Source organism: Hippocampus bargibanti, linkage group LG11, assembly GCF_051943395.1.
Source record: "Hippocampus bargibanti isolate YZ-2025 linkage group LG11, ASM5194339v1, whole genome shotgun sequence".
Taxonomy (NCBI): Eukaryota; Metazoa; Chordata; class Actinopteri; order Syngnathiformes; family Syngnathidae; genus Hippocampus; species Hippocampus bargibanti.
In genome coordinates this window covers 11,335,671-11,353,703 of record NC_142744.1, presented here as the reverse complement: position 1 = coordinate 11,353,703, position 18,033 = coordinate 11,335,671, and the positions used below count along the sequence as shown (strand labels likewise).

The window sequence follows — 18,033 nt, the reverse complement described above, 5'->3', positions numbered from 1 at the left end:
CAATCAGACAATGTGTTGCTAGATGTCTGTTTGCTACTCGTGGCTTCCTCCTGAAAAAAATATAAGAGTGACTTTGCGGTCTCTGACTTGCTGTGGGCCAATTTTTTTTTGTGTTTTCAGTCAACATGGGAAGAGAAGAGAAACACTGTTGTAGCTTTCAACTGTGATAGTGTGGCTGAACAGAATCTGGGTGTTCCTGCAGGTTCTCCGTAGCTCCCGGCCTTCACCCCGACTGGATGCTGATGCTCATCTTCGCTCACACTCACCTTACCGTCACCATGACTGTGGCATTGCTTCTCGTTCCAAAGGTATCACTCCATTATGTGCAGTTCATGAACTGTTTCCAAGCCTGATGCAGCAGATTGTAAATGCGTGACCGTGGCGCCATTGGACGCTGTGTCTCGTAGCCGATTTTAAGCCGTTTTGTCGGATCGTAACATATTCCCGTGATTGGTGGAGAGGCGTCACGACATCCTATTTAAATGGCGTAAGTCATGATTGTAATTTTGCGAAGCACTCCCATCGGCATCTTTATACGCAATCTCTTACGTCTGATGGAAAAACATTTAATCGCCCTGCTGCGTGATAAAAGCGGTACGCCGTCAACATTCTCGCTTCTTTCATTCTGTCTTAATTAGGCTCATCAAGCATTCGAGTCAGTCGAGCAGGCAGGGATAACGAAGCACAACGGGAGTTTGTTAAGCTCACAAGGCGTCTGCTTTTCAGTTTCCCTTTGTTGTTTTGCAAAGCCAAATAATGAGACCCTCATCCGCTGCCTTTGTGCAACTGATATTCTGTGAAAAGCGGAGCCGTTATTTAAATGACTCAAGGGAGGGGAGGGGTGTTATCCGACTGTCCAAAATTTTTGTGAGTCTTCATGTATTTATTTATTTATTGTTTATTTTTCTAGCTTGAAATGACCAGTACACTCTATAATTGTAAATAAATATAGGGAAAAAATATATATGTTTGAAAAATTGTGCATGTTTCCCCAACTTTGCAGTAGGGTGGGGATAACGGTGCGCAACTGTTTGCCACCTGAGTTTCACGATTAACAAGGCGGTGGTGGACCCCCAAAAAACGGGCAAGAGGGAGAAACAGGGTGTAATTGACAAATTGTTTTGAATAAAGTCAGCAGGAACAACATTTCAAACAACGAAGTCATCACAACAAAAAGCTCCAAAGTAGCAAACAAAACCATGCGTAAATCATGATAAGATGAAACAAACCTGACAGGGTGAAACAGAAAGTGACCCGACTGAGTGACCCACTGAATGGTTGTTCCGGGAGTCCTTTACACTGCCACTGATTAAAACGACCAACACCTATGCAGCTGCAGACGGGGCCCTATAGTGCCACCCATTGGTCGCAAACCGAAACGTGACAGAGCGGGGCATCATCGACCACGTAAAATTTCAGAGGAAATGTCTTCACAAGGTTTTGTTTTGTTTTCTTCTAATATTGAATAACATTGTCTGTGTGCTTAGTCATTATTATGGGCAGAAATAACTCATTAGTCTAAATAGAGCAGGGGTCTCAAACTGAATTGAGCCGGGGGCTGCTGGAGGCAGAGTCTGGGTGAGGCTGGGCCGCATCAGGATTTCCACAAGAAAATCACAGATAAAACATTCCAATGTTCTCAAAATCTTTATTTTTAACACACAAAAAAATGAATTAAATGAATAAATGGAAAAATGAATAAAAAAATAAATTAACCAGTCATAAATAAATAAAATAATTATAATGATCATAAGGCAGATACAGACGACTGAAAAAAACCAGGAAAACTAATTATTTTAATAAAGTTTCAAATTTCTGTATTCACAGTTCTTTAACCATTAACTTAACATAAAGAACATTTTGAACATGAACTAAACATGGCTTCTCTTGCCTACTTGTTCAGCTCCACACACAAGTTTCATTCATATCAATCATGCGGGCCGCACTAACATTCATCTTTCATATCAAGGCGGGCCACAAAATATTCTTCCCGGGGCCGCATTTGGCCCGCGGGCGGCGAGTTTGAGACCACTGAAATAGAGCACATTTAATTTCAGAGGGGCAAGGGCATTAAATTTCGAACATCCATCTCCCTAAACGTATTTCGTGCAGGAATTTTTCTTTTTTTTTCATGGCCGTCACAACTCAAATTGCCTTCATGGATAATTTGGACAACGTCATTACAAGCTCAAGAAGTGCTCCTTGGGTAAATATTTTGCTTTTGGAACCATGCGCTGATATTTCCCTGGTACTTTTCCCCCTCTCAGTTCTTTTCAAAAGGGACTCAGGCTCGGGATGATATTGCCACGGAGGCCTATGAAGAGGAGCTGGACATCGGAAGGTCTGGTTCTTACCTCAATAACAGCATCACCTCAGCCTGGAGTGAGCACAGCTTGGACCCTGAGGACATACGGGTGAGGAACTTTTGGTGTGCCACGTTTTGTCAGTGGATTGAAAATGGTTTTCAAAATCACAAATAATTTTGGATTGGTCATGTCAGCTTTAATAGAAGAGTGTCAAACTCATTTTTTGTCGCGGTCCACATTTTGGCGCCCGTTCGGTAACAGATAAACGCTTCAAATATATTTTATTTATTACATATGACAATATTTTTTTCAGAAAGCATCATGGAAATGGATTTTGTGGGCCACATAAAATTATCCGGCGGATTTGGCCGCCCCACCTCGAGTTTGTTAGAATCGGTCGACCGAATGGTTGTTTTACCCCATAGATATTAGGATCTGTTTCATGATTAAAGAAACATTTCATTATTTGGTGCTTTATACTACAGTGATGCCTCGGTTTACGAACCCCTTGGCTGGCGAACTTTTTGGTTTACGAACGTTAAATTTATGAAAATTTTATCTTGGCATACAAACTATTTTTCGGGATACACACGGAGCTGCCACAATGAGTGGTGTGTCGTTCGCTAACGAGCCCGTCTCCTAAAAGAAAATGGCAGCCGGCTTGTTTTGGTACTCTATTCCCCGCCCCCAGTCTTCGGTTAAAGCCACACGATCGGTGAAGAACGCAGCAGTGGAAGGGGTGGTGGGGGGGGGGGTTACAGACAGAGAGAGTGAAGCCATTCTCCAAAAAAGAAAATGGCTGCCAACATTTTTTTGTCCCTATTCCCCGCCCCCTGTCTTTGGTTAAAGCCACGTGATTGGTCAAGAACGCAGCAGTGAGGGGAGGTTTAAACATCAAAGAGACAGGCAGACGACAGAGAGAGAGAGACAACAGGGATAGAAAACAGTGAAATTTGGGCTCGTTTCAACTTTGATAGTTTAAAGGCAAAGTGTAGACTGCAAGGTTAAATACCCATCAATCAGGCTCCACAAATAACCCGCACTAGCCATCAGTTCAATTTGAAATGAAAGGACAAGCAAGGGAACCAGCTATTAATGATGTTTCTAGTGTGTCTGCTTGCATCTGTTGATGTTGCAATATCACAACTTCCAAGATGTGCAACCCAGAGCGCCTTGAGACACTTCATGCAAAAAGCTATCCTTTCCATCAAGCCATCAACGACCATCACAAAGGTAAATAAAACGACTTTATTATACTGTACAGTTTATTTCTTTAATTATAATACCATATCACATTTATAATACATAAAATAAGGTATATTTTGTGTAGGTTTAAGGCTTAGAAAATTAGAAAGTACAAAATTATGTTTTATGGGGAACTGGGAACGGATTATTCTCATTTTAATGGTTTCCTATGGGAAATTAATTTTTGAGATACATATTTTCACCTTACACACTCTGACTGGGAACCAATTAAGTTCGTAAGACAATGTATCACTGTATCTTTGTGACTGCTTTATTTCTTGTACATGATAGTTGTAAATGTTAAGCACTTTGTTACAGCTTCAGCTGTTGTTAAAGCGCTATATAAATCAATATATATTGTATTGTATTGTATTGTATTGTATTGTATTGTATTGTATTGTATTGTATTGTATTGTATTGTATTGTATTCTTTCCTTTATAAAAATACATTTGGATTTTGATTGAGCCACGGTTTCCTTTCTCAGGATGAGTTGAAAAAACTCTACGCCCAGCTAGAAGTCTACAAACGCAAGAAGATGCTGGCCAACAACCCTCACCTGCAAAAGAAACGCAATTCCAAAAAGGGCCTCGGCCGCACCTTGATGAAAAGGATCACGGAGATCCCGGAGACCATGCACATACATCGCCAGTGTAGCCGAGAAGATGGCAGCGAGCACGGTAGCAATCGCGGCACTTTGAGACGAAACCACCTGGATTCCAATCAGCACGGTGAGATCTGAAGAGATGTTGTCCCTAAAACGCAGTGTCGGGCCATGCATGTCACTCCTTGGCCTTCGGTAGTGCTACGTCTGAATCAATTAGCTGGGAGTGTGGAAGCTGAAAGACACTTTGGACTTATTTAATAAGAATTCATCGACAAAATATAATTCCCTGTCTGTGATTCAGATATTTTAGGCCAGTAGAGAAGGCCTTGCAGGCCCTGATGGCTCACCTCTGCTAAAACATGACTTGCGAACATTAAAACAGATTAAAAATGCGTGATACGGACACCTCCAGGTAATTTATTGATTGACCACCACTGTGTTAATCTCTCAACCAGGAAAACCTCGAGAAGGTTCCCTCAAAAACAAAGTCTCGAGCTTGCAGAAATCGCTGAGCTACGATCACGTTTGCGACCAAGGTGATGAACGTGGAAGTCAAAGCGGCTCAGCAGCGACGGACAAAACGATTCCGGGGGGTCATGGCGGAGAAGGTTCACTTCTCGGTTCCCTCATTGGCCGCAAGCATTGCAAAAAACATCCGGAAACGGTCGCGCCACCCTCCAACCTGGAACCAGCACAGTCCACCGAATCGGTTCCCCTCTTCTGGAAGTCGGCGAGCGTTCATAATTTAACGCACGAAAAGAAACCGGTGCACCTGCGTACCTCCATCATGCAAAAGTCTCTCAGTGTGATCGCCAGCGCCAAGGAGAAGATGCCGGGGCTCAGCAATAAACCACAGAGTACGGAGGATGCGGGTAAAAAAGGGGTGAAGAGACACGAGGGGAGGATGTTGTCAGAAGTGGACGAGACCCCGGAACATTTTCCTAAAATGATTATCAGCCAGTCGGTAGAATACTCCAAGACAAATATGAAGATGGGGATCATGAAGCAGCAGGTACCTCGCAAACGGGTGACGTACTCTGGGGTCATTTTGTGTGAACTAATTTTCTTGCTTGGTTTCAGGTGAGCGGTAGCCAGCCGTCCATTTGCTCCGAAACCGGTAGGAACTTGTACGACGTCTCTGAGGTTTCTCCTTGGGAGATGGAAGAGCCTCAAACGCCATCTGAAGCCAAAACCCAGAAGCACGTATCCATCGCCCCGGATGAAACCGACTCAGTTCCAAGAGGGAGTGGCGGATCAGGACTCGGCAAATGCGGACGGTCTCGGCAGAGACTGAAAACGGGGCGCTCACCTTCCAACACACGACGCTCTAAGGACAAAGGAGGGGAAGGGGATGAAAGCAGGGAAACGCGGAAAACCCGCGCGCCCAGGTCGCCTTTGCCTCTCAAGCCAGATGTCAGGCCCTGGGATTTTGAGGAGCAGCCCGGACTCGGCGAGGCCATTTCCCCAGAAAGAATCCGGCGCAAAAAGAGCGTCACGCCGACGGATGGTAAGCCCAAGGCACTCCACTCGGACTACTCCAAGTCCACGGGAAGCCTGTTGCAACCTCCTTCCTTGATGGTCGAGATCTGCCCGTGGGATTACAATAGCCCACCCTCACCCAAGCAGGAGATCTGCAACAGCCCTTCAGCGCACAAAAAGAAACGGAAAAGCTCCTGCTCGTCCAACCACAAAGCGGAGAAGGAGATGGGCAGGGAGAAAAACCGAGAACGACGGAGCTCCTCCGGTAAGCAGCCGTCGGAGAGAAGGCGCGTGAGTCAGACGGGCGACTGCGGAGGGTTGCTTTCTGAGCGCAGGAGGAGCTCCTGCAGAGACCCGGAGGTGGCAGAGGTCAGGAGGGCCCGTGAGATCGAACGCCTCCAACAGTAGTTCCGGTCAGACTAAAACTTCCTGTGATAGGAAGAAGGAGAGATCTCATAAACTGGCAGTCAGTAGCACTCCAAAGATGGCTGACGTTTGCCCCTGGGACTTTGAAGACCAAGATCCGGCAGAGAAAGCTTGAGGACCGCCGTCGTTGACCGATTGTCGTCACAGTCTTTGAAATGATTGGATTGAGAGGAACTAAAAAGATGTTAGCGACCATTTTTAAGGCCTGCTTTCACACTTTTCATCAAGAACGGTGGCAATTTGCCAAAACGACATTAGGAGACGTTGAACCAAATTTTTTTGGGACACAGCACGGCCACAATCAGAGGGGGGAGAGGTAGCCATTTTGTCAGTGCTTGTAAACGGTACAGTATATATGTGCACAAGTATGACGCTGCAGTGGGATTGGTTTTTCTTGTTGTTCAAGTTCCAGTCAACTTTTCTTGTCAAATGTGATTTATGCGCAACATACAGCACAGGTGAAATATTTTTTTAATTGTTCGGAAGTGTTTGTTGATCTAATACTTTGCTTGCACGCCGTTCTACGTTTCCCCCATGATATGCCTCCGCTTCTTTGACACAAAGGAACTTGGATCTCACGTGTATTTTTTCCTGTTTTTTTACACACAAAAACGGCGGATGCTTCTTCCAGTCATGTTGTTGGAAAACGATGCATGCTTTACCTGGGGGAGCAAAGATACGAGACATTCACAATGCAATATATATATATATATATATATATATATATATATATATATATATATATATATATATATATATGTGACGGGTGTCACAACAGTGACTGTCTTCATCTCCACGATGCTGCCGTATTAATGAAGACGAGACGCGTGGATGTGTCTTTTTATTTCTTTTATTTCTGCAACACAGTATGGCAGAAGGGATGGGTGAAGTCGCATGGGTTTCGTCTTGTGATTAACCTGAATCTCCTCGAGATTGTTCTGCAAACTATGGGCGGGACATAGTGCCACACTGTGCGCCGTTGCGTCACTTCCTTCATAATTTAATAATCTAAGTGTACAACTCCGTTACATACACCCCCCTTAAATTATGCAGAAGTGAGGCAACATACACACGGAAGACAACAGAAAGACCAACAGGCAAAATAGACAAGGTTATCGGGCAAGGATGTACAAGAATGCTGTCGAATTATGTCAGTCATCTGACCAACTACGTCAGGTGACTGGAGTAAGGGATCTGTCGCCGGTGTGTCAGGGTCTGTGCGCTCGTCGTAGATGCACTGCACTGGGTCTGGGAAGGAACTCTGTCCCCACTAACATAAGTGGCCTCAGCTTGAACCTGCCCATTCCCCTCTGTACAACCTACACCACTCTGGATTACACTACACAACTGTTACACGGTTGGGAAGCCTCTACCTCTACCAACACACTCATTCAAAGGCGTGCTACTTGTTACATGTAAGGAGCTCATTCTGAGACTTAACACACAAAAACACGTACATGAAAAAAGCACACTAATTGCAAAACAGCAGGTCAGACAATTAACACACTCCATGTATTTTCAAAACGGGGGTCGACACACCGTCCACCGAGTGATGGGATGAAGACACTGTGCAGCATCGCGGTCCCGGTCCGAAGTGGAGGGTCACTTGTGATCCGGGTCACGGCACCAATGTGACGGATGTCACAACAGTGACTGTCTTCATCTCCACGATGCTGCCGTATTAATGAAGACGAGACGCGTGGATGTGTCTTTTTATTTCTTTTATTTCTGCAACACAGTATGGCAGAAGGGATGGGTGAAGTCGCATGGGTTTCGTCTTGTGATTAACCTGAATCTCCTCGAGATTGTTCTGCAAACTATGGGCGGGACATAATAATACATTTTATTTCAAGCGCCTTTAAAAACACCCAAGGAGACTTTACAACAAAAACAATAGAACACAGCACATAACAATAAAACCATAAGTAAAATGATAAATAATAAAATAGCAGAGAGAATTAGACATTGAAAGCAATTTTAAACAAATGGGTTTTGAGATGAGCCTTGAAAATAGGGAGGGAGTCAATATTACGGATGTTGGGTGGGAGTGAATTCCAGAGTTTGGGAGCAGAGCGGCTGAAAGCTCTGCATCCCATCGTGGTGAGACGGGCAGAGGGCACATAGAGGTGAAGGGAGGATGAGGATCTGAGGGACCGAGAGGGAACAGAGATTTGAAGCAGGTCAGAAAGATAGGGAGGAGCAAGGTTATGGATGGCTTTGAAAGTAAACAGAAGTATTTTGAATTCGATACGATGTTTAACCGGTAGCCAGTGGAGTTGCTGGAGTACAGGGGTGATGTGGTGAAAGGAGGGGGTTGTAGTGATGATCCGGGATGAAGAATTTTGGACGATAGTGCCACACTGTGCGCCTTTGCGTCACTTCCTTCATAATTTAATAATCTAAGTGTACAACTCCGTTACATATATATATATATATATATATATATATATATATATATATATATATATATATATATATATATATATATATATATATATATATATATATATATATATATATATATATAAAATAGAAAATGTGTGAATCCTAATCAAATACTTTCTTCACAGCATGATGATGAAGATGAGGGTGTGTTTCAAAGTGAATTTTAGAACTGATCTTCTCTGCTCATCGAGCTTTCAGAAAACAGCACAGATGTAACAAATATTTTCCTGAACTTGCACCCCCACTCTTTTTTTACTTGTCAAACATTCACTTCTCACTAATCCCCCCATCAACCTTTAAACACATGTTTTGTCCATTAAAAAATATATTTTTGGGTTACATTCCGAAATGTTTGCAGACTCTTTTCAGCGCTCATGGGAAAGTATTTCTTTGTGAATATTCAGTGTCTTCTTCTTCTTTTCCTTTCGGCTTTTCTCTTCAGGGGTCGCCACAGCGAATCAATGTCCTCCATCTATCCCGGAATATTCATATTGTGTTGCATGTATATATAATGAATACACTGTTGTCAATTCAGAATTAAATATTTCTATTAAAACTCACTGGTCACCGGTCTGTCTCACTTATTGATGACATCATAATTGTTGTTGTTTTTTTTTTTTTTACTTTATCTTGGTCGTTTTCTTTTTTTTTACCCAAATCTCTACCTACACTTAACTTTTGTAGTTTGTGTTGCTATTATTTTGTTCATGAAAAGTGTGCTTTTGTGCATATTTTACCGCCATTTTCACGTTCATCTAAGTGATATTCTGCTCATTAGTCACACCTGCCGTCCTTCCCATCTCGCATGTTGCCGGTTTCTCTTCATTCTATCAGCTCCCTCACCGTCGAGGTTTTTCCTCGTTCCACTTCTGTAAGTTTGTGTCGCTGCATTTGTTCTTGCATTTATATTCCGTTTTAATGTTCTGTGTTTTGTTTTTTAATTTTATTTTAACCGTTTTGTCAAGCGCTTAGATTCAGCTGCTGCTGTTGTAAAAACGCGGTGTAAATCACGATGTTTAGTATTGTTTTTACTTTCGTCTCCGTCGTGATTAGAACTTCAGATTCTTAGATGAGACCTAACCTACGATACCTGCAAGATATATACGTATATACATACACACGCTTTACGTATGACTGGTCTTAAACAAACCATTTTCCGTCATATAATCACATGCTCCAATTCTTTTTCGCCGATACTCTACTGGGATATATTGTGATTCTTTTCTTCAGTTTTTCAAAGCAGTTTTGTAAACTTTTATAAATATTCTTTTTCACATTCGGGGTGCTGTACAACATCTCCCTCTTGTGGAAAAATAGAACAAAATGCATCGCTTGTACAGTAAATACAACGGCGATAAAACGAGGGCACATCATCAAATCCCTCCGAGATAGTATAATTTTGCTGAAATTCCCTTTCAAAACATGATGAGGCTAAAAGTATATCAAGTGTACTGCTTTTTTGTGTGTATTTGTTCTCCCCCTACGTCGATTAATGTGGTGGTGACGTCACTCCGCCGGTACCGGACAGGGCTGATCCACTCTGCAGGACCTGACACTCCTCTTCATCTTCATCATTATCTTCATCACAGCCTCCCGACCCAAAACACACTCCTAACCTTTCTTGCTGTGTTTTTGCAAAAACATACATTGCTCCGGACCGTCATGGGGAACGTGCAGGTAAGGAAACTGTTCGATGTCAACTAGTAGTTGAAGTCGAAAGGTCGATCCATTCCAAGGGAATAAGAATGTCATGCTTTTCTGGTTTTGGCGACTCTTATGTGCATCTTTTTGAAATTAATGTCCAGGTAAAATGTACCGTTCGTGGGGCAAAACATTGTCGGCTTTTCTGGTACTTTCAAGAGGGCGCTAGGAGGACGTTTACACCACTCCCTTCAAACGACGCACTTTTCCAGCTGGCCCGAATTGAAACTTTTAACGAATTTAAACCCAAACTATCATCCCACCACCCAGACATGTGCCCCTCTTGCATCGGCATCCGCAGGATACTATTTTTTATTAAGTGTTTATGGCTCAGGTTTGGATTCTGAGCTTTTATGTAACATATGTTTGGAGGGAGTGTCATATAATTTTCTCCTCAAATGTTTTTTTAAGATGAATTACCCACTATAAGAATGCAAGTGGCATCAATTTGGAATTTGTGAGGAGGTCTAATCGATAATGCCGCATTGTGTGACCAAAGAGGAGTGGGATGGGTGCGCCTGGCAATGACTCAGCAAAGTACAAGGCTGCACCAGCCTACAAGCGGATGAATGTCACGCCCAATGACGAGACCTCGTCCGGTTTCAGATGGGATTAAAATTCCTCTTTTTAAAAACTCTCCCAGGCGGAAATGGTTTGGATGGCAAAAACCTACAAAACTCATCGTGACTAATTGACATTTATCGACAAAGATGATAATGCTAGACTATATTTGTCGCAGTCAACCTGAGATGTTTTAGCTCAACCCCACCCACAAAAATTGTCCTTGTAAAAAATTGTAATAAATAAATAAAAATAATATATTATATTAATAATAAATAAAAATAAGAAATTTGAATTATGATGAAGTGCATATCTGGACCATTGCGCATTAAAAATGCAGTGACTTCAATTATTCTCATCAAGATTTGTCTCTGTAAATGCACAATTTCTTGACATGTATGTGATGTGATTACAATTAAGCCCTGATGATTTTTCGATATTTTTAAACGGCTTCCGGTTAATATAGACTTCAAGTAAGAAATTTTCATGATCCCTTCTTGTTTGTAGCCCACGGTTGTCCCGTTCGAGGACTTTGATGTTACAGCTGATATAAAGGCCATTCGACAAGCATGTAAAGGTTTAGGTGAGTACTTTGGAATTGAGACGTTCATTCATTCATTTGTTTTTTTTAAGCATGTCAGATTTCTTCTCGGTTCAAAAGTGAAACAAAATCTGTTCATTTCAAGGCGAGTAGTTGTTTGCTCCTGTTGGGAATTTTGGTTAACAAGCGCACCACACAAGAGGGGGGATCACGATTAAAAGTGTGCCGACATATTCAGATTAATTTATTTCAAGTGGCTGATTATGTTTGGCCTTCAGAGGACAAGCCACAGCTGTTGAGGAAGCCAAAGTGTGCATTAATGACAAGAGCAGCTTCTTGGAGCTGCCCTAATTAATTTTTTGTATAACATCCAGATGATTATTGCTCATTGCTTCTTTCTTGTGTTTATGGCAGGGGTGCTCACACTTTTTCAGCTTGGGAGCTACTTTTGAAATGACCAAATCAAAAGGATTTACCCATTATATTTATTGAGGATTCTTGCAACATGTGTTGATGTGCAACCGCATATGTTGCATAACACAACATTATGTGTACAGCAGATGATACAAACGCACTTTGAAAATGTAATCTTGAAAAAAAGTCATCACATTCCATATGAAAGGGATACTTTTTTTCTTCTTACTTGGGCAAACTCCCCCACTCATTTTTATCCCCGATCTTGCGTTTAAGAGGAAAAAGAGTGGAAAAATTAGGATGTAGCTGATGGCTACCTCAGACATGGGCAAACTGCGGCACGCGGGCCACATACGGCCCGTTAGGCTTTTCAATCCGGCCCGCCGAACTTGCCCAAATTATAGTACAAACAGTGTCTATTACTCATGACAAAAAGCTAGCGAACAACAGGGCAGATAACTGAAAAGTTGCCTGCCCCATTTTTCCCAACTTGAAGCAAAATGAGACCAATCCCATTAAGAAACATTGTCACAAAGTATAAAGTTTTTTTTTTAAATCAAGAATGCACCAACTACAAATGCTACCTTGCTTAATTTACAGCAAATGCGCATGGCTGTAAATTTTGCTACAGTAGTCGATTATCACGGTGGTGCACAATGCAACGTTTGCATTGATTCCTACGAGCCACTAAGCCCCTTTCATAAGTCTCACGTACACTTTACAGTCACGGTTTAATGTAAATTTACATTTTGTAGCGTCACATATGTTGTTAGCTTCTTTTGAATCTTTCTTCTAGTTTGAGGTTCTGTGCATCTATTTTGGAAAATGACATGCAATTGCACGACTTTGTAACGCTTGCGAAAGTCCGGAAGAAAGAAGCAGGCTTCTGATTGGCTGCCGAGCCGAGTATGCAAATTTCAACTGCAGGTAGTCTGTTTGTGTGCTCGGCGACGGTACACGTGTATTGTTAGCGCGTGAAGGCGAGAGCGTCAGTGAGGAGTTTGTTGAGCGCGCGGTCAGGACAAACCATCTATGATTTGGCGGAATTTAACACAAGTAGGTATTATTGAGCTTGAATATTTCGTTGTGTAATATGTTTTGAATGTTGAAAGTGATTCCATTTTTCAATAAATGTTGATTTCTTTAACTTTGCCCCTTCGATGGAAACTTAAAAACAGACGCAATCTTGATAAATCACAGTGCATATGTTATTTTAATCTATTTCCATTTCCTCCTCCAAGTATCTGCGAAATAGTATGTAAAGGCCATATTCCTTGAGACAAATTTATTAACTGATCAGGGATATTTTTCACATTTGAAAGACAGTTACGAAATTGGGTTGTAGTGTTCTTACTGTGCTATGAGGTTTGTACATACTACATTTAAAGGACAACCGGCACCATTTTTTGTTTTTGTTTCCCACTGACATCAGAAAAACGTTTTATAGCATCTAAAATACCCAAATCAGGCAGGCTGATATTTTTAGTTAAATGAAAAACACCAATAAAAATGACTTCAAAATGAATCCGGAAATGGTCAGTTTCAGAAGGTCCCACCCCTCTGTTCGTGACGTCACGCCAAGACGTCTTGCCTTGCTCGAGAATCAAAACAATGGCTTCAGATTCGGAGAAGATGTTTTCTTGTTCTTGTTCTTCTGAAGAGGAAAGCATAAATGTTTGCAATTGATTCTAGGAGTCCTCCCATATCAATTCGAGCCGTCAATGACAGCAATGTAGCACCCAGAAAAAGCAGAAGATGGCGCCCAAGCGCCGTTGGAAATGGGCTGATTTGTCAGCTGGGAATTTGTGTCAGCGAATATCAAATACAGTAAAGTCTCGTTATATCGATATTCAAGGGAGTCTGAAAAAATATCGATATAAACGGGACTATCGATATATCCGACCCTGTTTGCATGTAATTTTCTCCGTGCGTGCATAGAAATAGTATCGATATAACCGGGACTATCGATATATCCGATATCGATATAACGAGACTTTACTGTAGTTGTCTTGGTGCAACACACAACGATTCACCATGGCGTTATTTATGTGTTTTCCTTCTAATTTCGCCATCATCACGGATTAACACGAAGTTTTCAGACCAAACAAAGTACCCAAAATGCATTGTATGTCGCTTTCTCGGTCAGGGGCGGTCCAAACGTGACGTCACATGGGGATCGTCATCAACTCGAAAACAAGACTTCATATATTCAGCGCAAGTCTTAAAACGTAAACTATAGCTATATGCTGTGGAATCTTTGTAAAATACGCACAGTCGAAGTCATTTGAAGTGATTTTATAAATTATGGACATAACTTGTTCGGAGTATTTCCGGCCCAAACACTCCCTCCAAATGCTCCTGGCCTGGCCCCTCTGTCAAATTTTAGAACCCAATGCGGCCCGCGAGTCAAAAAGTTTGCCCACCCCTGGGCTAGCTTGTTAACTTTACAACACTCGGGCTTTGTTTGGGCACGCAGTGTATCAAATAATGAGATGTCATCTGATTGGTTCAATCAAGTTAAAGGGTTAGCTGATAGCCTGAAGTCTATTTGAGTCTGCAACTCAACTTTTTTATATAGCGTTACTTCATGACAATGTCACATCACCTTGTCACGCGATCTACCAATAGTACCTTGGAAATCGACTGATCGATTGTGCACCCCTGGTTAATGGGATCCTAACCGTACTGTATACGAGGACGTAAACGTACGTCTTTACAAAAACAGAGGTACCGGTACACGATTAAAGTGAAGGTTGCATGCGACTGAATAAAACTGATCTCCTTGCAGGTACGGATGAAGCAACCATCATTCAAATCCTGGCCAATCGCTCGGCGGCTCAACGTCTCGAGATCAAGAAGGCTTACTTTGAAAAGTACGACGACGTGAGTGCCCGCCATCCCTCGTCATCTTCGTCCAGTTTCACGGCGGTGCAGCGCGCCCTATAGTAAGTGTGTTTGCTTAGGAGTTGGAGGAGGTCTTGAAAAACGAGTTGACTGGCAGCTTTGAGAACGCCATCGTGGCCATGTTGGACCCCCCCAATGTCTACTTCGCCAAGGAGCTGAGGAAGGCCATGAAGGGGGCGGGCACAGACGAAGCCGTGCTGGTGGAGATCCTGTGCACGGCGACCAACGAGGTCTGTGGAACGTCTTGATGTTTCATATTTCCAAGAAGCAACAGAAAGTCTGTATGCTTTCGACGCACCAAGAAACGAACTTGGTCTGATATTCGGTTACGATATTCTCACTTTTCCCCCCTCCTAACAGGACATTATCAGTTACAAAGAGGCATATGCCCAAGGTAAGCTTTCCTTGGATACATTGTAAACATATTCGTCCATTCAAATGTGTGTGTGTGTATATATGTATGTGTATATGTATAATTATTTTAATTCAGATCACATTTATTGCACTATTTGCCGAGCATAAAGTATCAAAGGACTTTGCAGTGCATGAACGTGAGCTGGAGGCCGATATCGAAGATGACACCAGTGGCGACGTGAGAAACCTCCTCATCTCGCTCCTGCAGGTGACCACGTTTAATTCCACTTTGATCACTCAGAGTCATACTTTGAGGTCGTGTTTCAAAATGGACGAGGAGGAAGCCTATGTCTGGATTGCACCCCCCACCTCCCTGGAGATAACGTTCATACAATAGCTTTGCATGCTTTTAATCGCCTACTCGGATATCGAGCGACACATGGCGTCATTGTTCTGCCTGCATGCCATCGCTGTTCCTCGCGCGCTCCCACCCCTTTATTCGCTCTGTGAAAACTGACAAAATCCCCTGTTGCAAAATCTCTTGATCTTCATCATCAAATCTGTCCTCAGGCGGGCAGAGACGAAGGCTTCGAGGTGGATGAGGGCTTAGCCGAACAGGACGCAACGTCTTTGTTTGAGGTACGTTTTGAAAACGCGTTGATAATAAGCAGCTCCCCCTCTGAATCTGTTATTAAGTTTAGGCGCATGTGAGCTCGGGATGGTTGGTAAACCTTTCTTCCAATATAGATTAGGTCTTACTGCTTTTTGTTCGGGAGGATGGTGTGGAAATGTCACATTTACGGTCAGCGTTAATGCTCTGTTACACTTTGCTGCACATCTGGAGGTAGTAATGTTCAATATTTGGTCATCCAAAGTATTTTTTGTAAATAATGGTGGTTTCCGAATGTATTTATTTGTTCATGTATGTTTATTTGTATTTATGTTTGTACTTTTGTTTATTTTGTTTGTTTATGTATCTATGGAATTTATTATTTTGCTTATTAGTTTTGTGTAATTATTTATGTACTTGATCTAAAAACATTGAGACCCACTTGGTGAACACCCAATTTAGTGTTTCAACAAGATTTTAATCATCGCAGATCACTATTTGGCATTTTAAAGCATCATTGTCCCCGATCATATTCCAGCCACCGAACAAATAACCCCAGAAACGGCCTGAACTCCAACCAATATCGTCCAAATGAGTTTAATGAGCTCCAGATCGAAAATGAACAGTTTCCTGCTCTCTTCTGATTGCAACGACCAGGCGGGAGAAGGCATGTTTGGCACGGATGAGTCGACCTTCAGCGACATCCTCGTGCATCGGAACTACATGCAGCTTCAGGCCACTTTTAAAGCCTACGAGGCGGTAAGTGGTGCGGACACTCGTTCCGGAGCGGCATTTGACTTTTTCAATCACGTGTCTTTTTTTATTTTAAGCTGTCGGGTACCGACATTTTGGACACGATTAACTCAGAGGCAACGGGGACTCTCAATGAGTGTTACGTCACTCTAGGTATGCAAAATCATAAAGGTGGAGTCTCATCAGTCACTTCCAAAGACTAAATATAAAACTACTAAGGCACATATTAGTGAAAAACATGACAGTGGTGATACTGATGTTTTCTTGCCCCAAATTTTGTATAGTGCGGTGCGCCAAGAACCCCCAGTTATACTTTGCGCGACGCCTCAACGCTGCTATGAAGGGACTCGGCACCGACGAGGGCACGCTCATCCGCATGATCGTGGGTCGCTCCGAGGTGCGTGATACAGTGTGAAAATATTGTTGTTACTTCTATGAGTTGATGTCACATTTGTCCAACAGATTGACCTGGAAACGGTGAAGGACATGTACCTGGAAAAGTATGATGTCACCTTAAAAGACGCCTTGGATGGCGAGTGCGGCGGGGACTTCAAACGTCTCCTCCTGGAGATCTTGCACTAAGACACTTTACTCGCCTTATTTAACAAAGTCATGTGTCTTCCTCTCTACCTCCTCCAAGCACCCCAACCCATTTCCCTCGTACACTGTGTGGTCATTGTCAGCGGTCTCTTGTCTTCGCACGCGTTGTAGTCTTCATTTGCTTGATGTTCGGTGACGTAGTCTCGCGCGTCTTTTGCAGCATGGACCAAAAAATCAAAACGTTGCCACACGTTAACTGCCATTTAACGGGGTCTCCATTATGATGACATTCGGTGGGAAGGCTTCATATTGCCGTAACCCGATGTCGATCCAGCAACTAGTTTTTGGCAACTTTGACTGAGTATAGAAACTTGAATATATTTACATAAACTATACATAGCGTTCTTGTATTCATAATCTGTGTTGTTTGCAGTTGCACACATCACACTGTCTCCCAGTTGTTTTTTCACCCCTCTTTAATCATAGTTAACAAATTGCAATCTTAATACTTGATTTTTTTCACATCCTTGCTTACTTTCTAATTTCAGGCACTCCCACCACTGGAGAATCGGTGCTTTTAGGATGGTTAGACACTGTCGGTAAGATAACACTGAACCAGATAATTGCTCTCGCTGAAATCTATGTATGCTAACATATGTTATTGAAAAGAAAGTGGCTACTGTAATTGTGTATTGTATTGACATGCAAAGTGCGACACAGAAATAAAAAAAACGAGCTCAATATTTGTTGTTCATGGAGCATTATTTTAGGGCCAATGTTTCTAGCATTGTTAGCTAATGCTAGGCAGCGCTAACACCGCAGTGCTGCTTACCTTCTGATTTAGAACCATAGCAAACTTAATTTTTTTTCTCTGAAACAAGGTCAACCTAGTTTTACATTTTTAAACTAGTTTTTAGGGCTGGTTGTGTTCTAATTCATCACTGTGATGTCATAATGGGTTATATGGGCTCAATCACAAACATATTTTCGGAAATTGAAAGCTAACTGCAGATTAACCTGGTAGTTTTATTTTACTCTTAGGTGGGAAGACATTCTAGACACCCAACTATTTGAGAACAAAGCAAAGTTCAAGTTCCTGTCGAGCTGTACTTTGTGATTGTGATTTTACGATCCAAAAACGGCCACAAG

General features: G+C 42.4%; 2 protein-coding genes across 4 annotated transcripts in view; both read left to right on the top strand.

The window, feature by feature from the left end:
• LOC148891569 (metabotropic glycine receptor-like) overlaps positions 1 to 6,761 on the top strand; it is a 29,333-nt gene extending 22,572 nt beyond the window's left edge. Inside the window, 6 exon segments of the mRNA XM_089008975.1 lie at positions 203 to 308; positions 2,268 to 2,414; positions 4,037 to 4,280; positions 4,612 to 5,168; positions 5,237 to 6,028; positions 6,030 to 6,761. Of these exon segments, the coding sequence (XP_088865101.1) occupies positions 203 to 308; positions 2,268 to 2,414; positions 4,037 to 4,280; positions 4,612 to 5,168; positions 5,237 to 6,028; positions 6,030 to 6,176 (1,993 nt within the window). The 3' untranslated portion in view covers positions 6,177 to 6,761.
• Positions 6,762 to 10,023: 3,262 nt separating this feature from the next.
• On the top strand, positions 10,024 to 17,625 carry anxa13l (annexin A13, like). Of its 3 annotated transcripts, XM_089008005.1 has the most exons (12): positions 10,024 to 10,183; positions 11,276 to 11,351; positions 14,512 to 14,606; positions 14,687 to 14,857; positions 14,988 to 15,021; positions 15,170 to 15,249; positions 15,552 to 15,620; positions 16,249 to 16,350; positions 16,422 to 16,497; positions 16,629 to 16,741; positions 16,807 to 16,953; positions 17,433 to 17,625. In XM_089008005.1, exons 1-11 carry the CDS (start codon positions 10,169 to 10,171, stop codon positions 16,924 to 16,926), a joined length of 951 nt encoding a protein of 316 aa, XP_088864131.1. In that variant the 5' UTR covers positions 10,024 to 10,168; the 3' UTR covers positions 16,927 to 16,953; positions 17,433 to 17,625. The 3 variants fall into 3 exon arrangements, with proteins under 3 accessions (XP_088864131.1, XP_088864132.1, XP_088864130.1); XM_089008006.1 differs by having other exon boundaries at positions 14,690 to 14,857; positions 16,807 to 17,625; XM_089008004.1 differs by having other exon boundaries at positions 16,807 to 17,625.
• Positions 17,626 to 18,033: the final 408 nt, after the last annotated feature.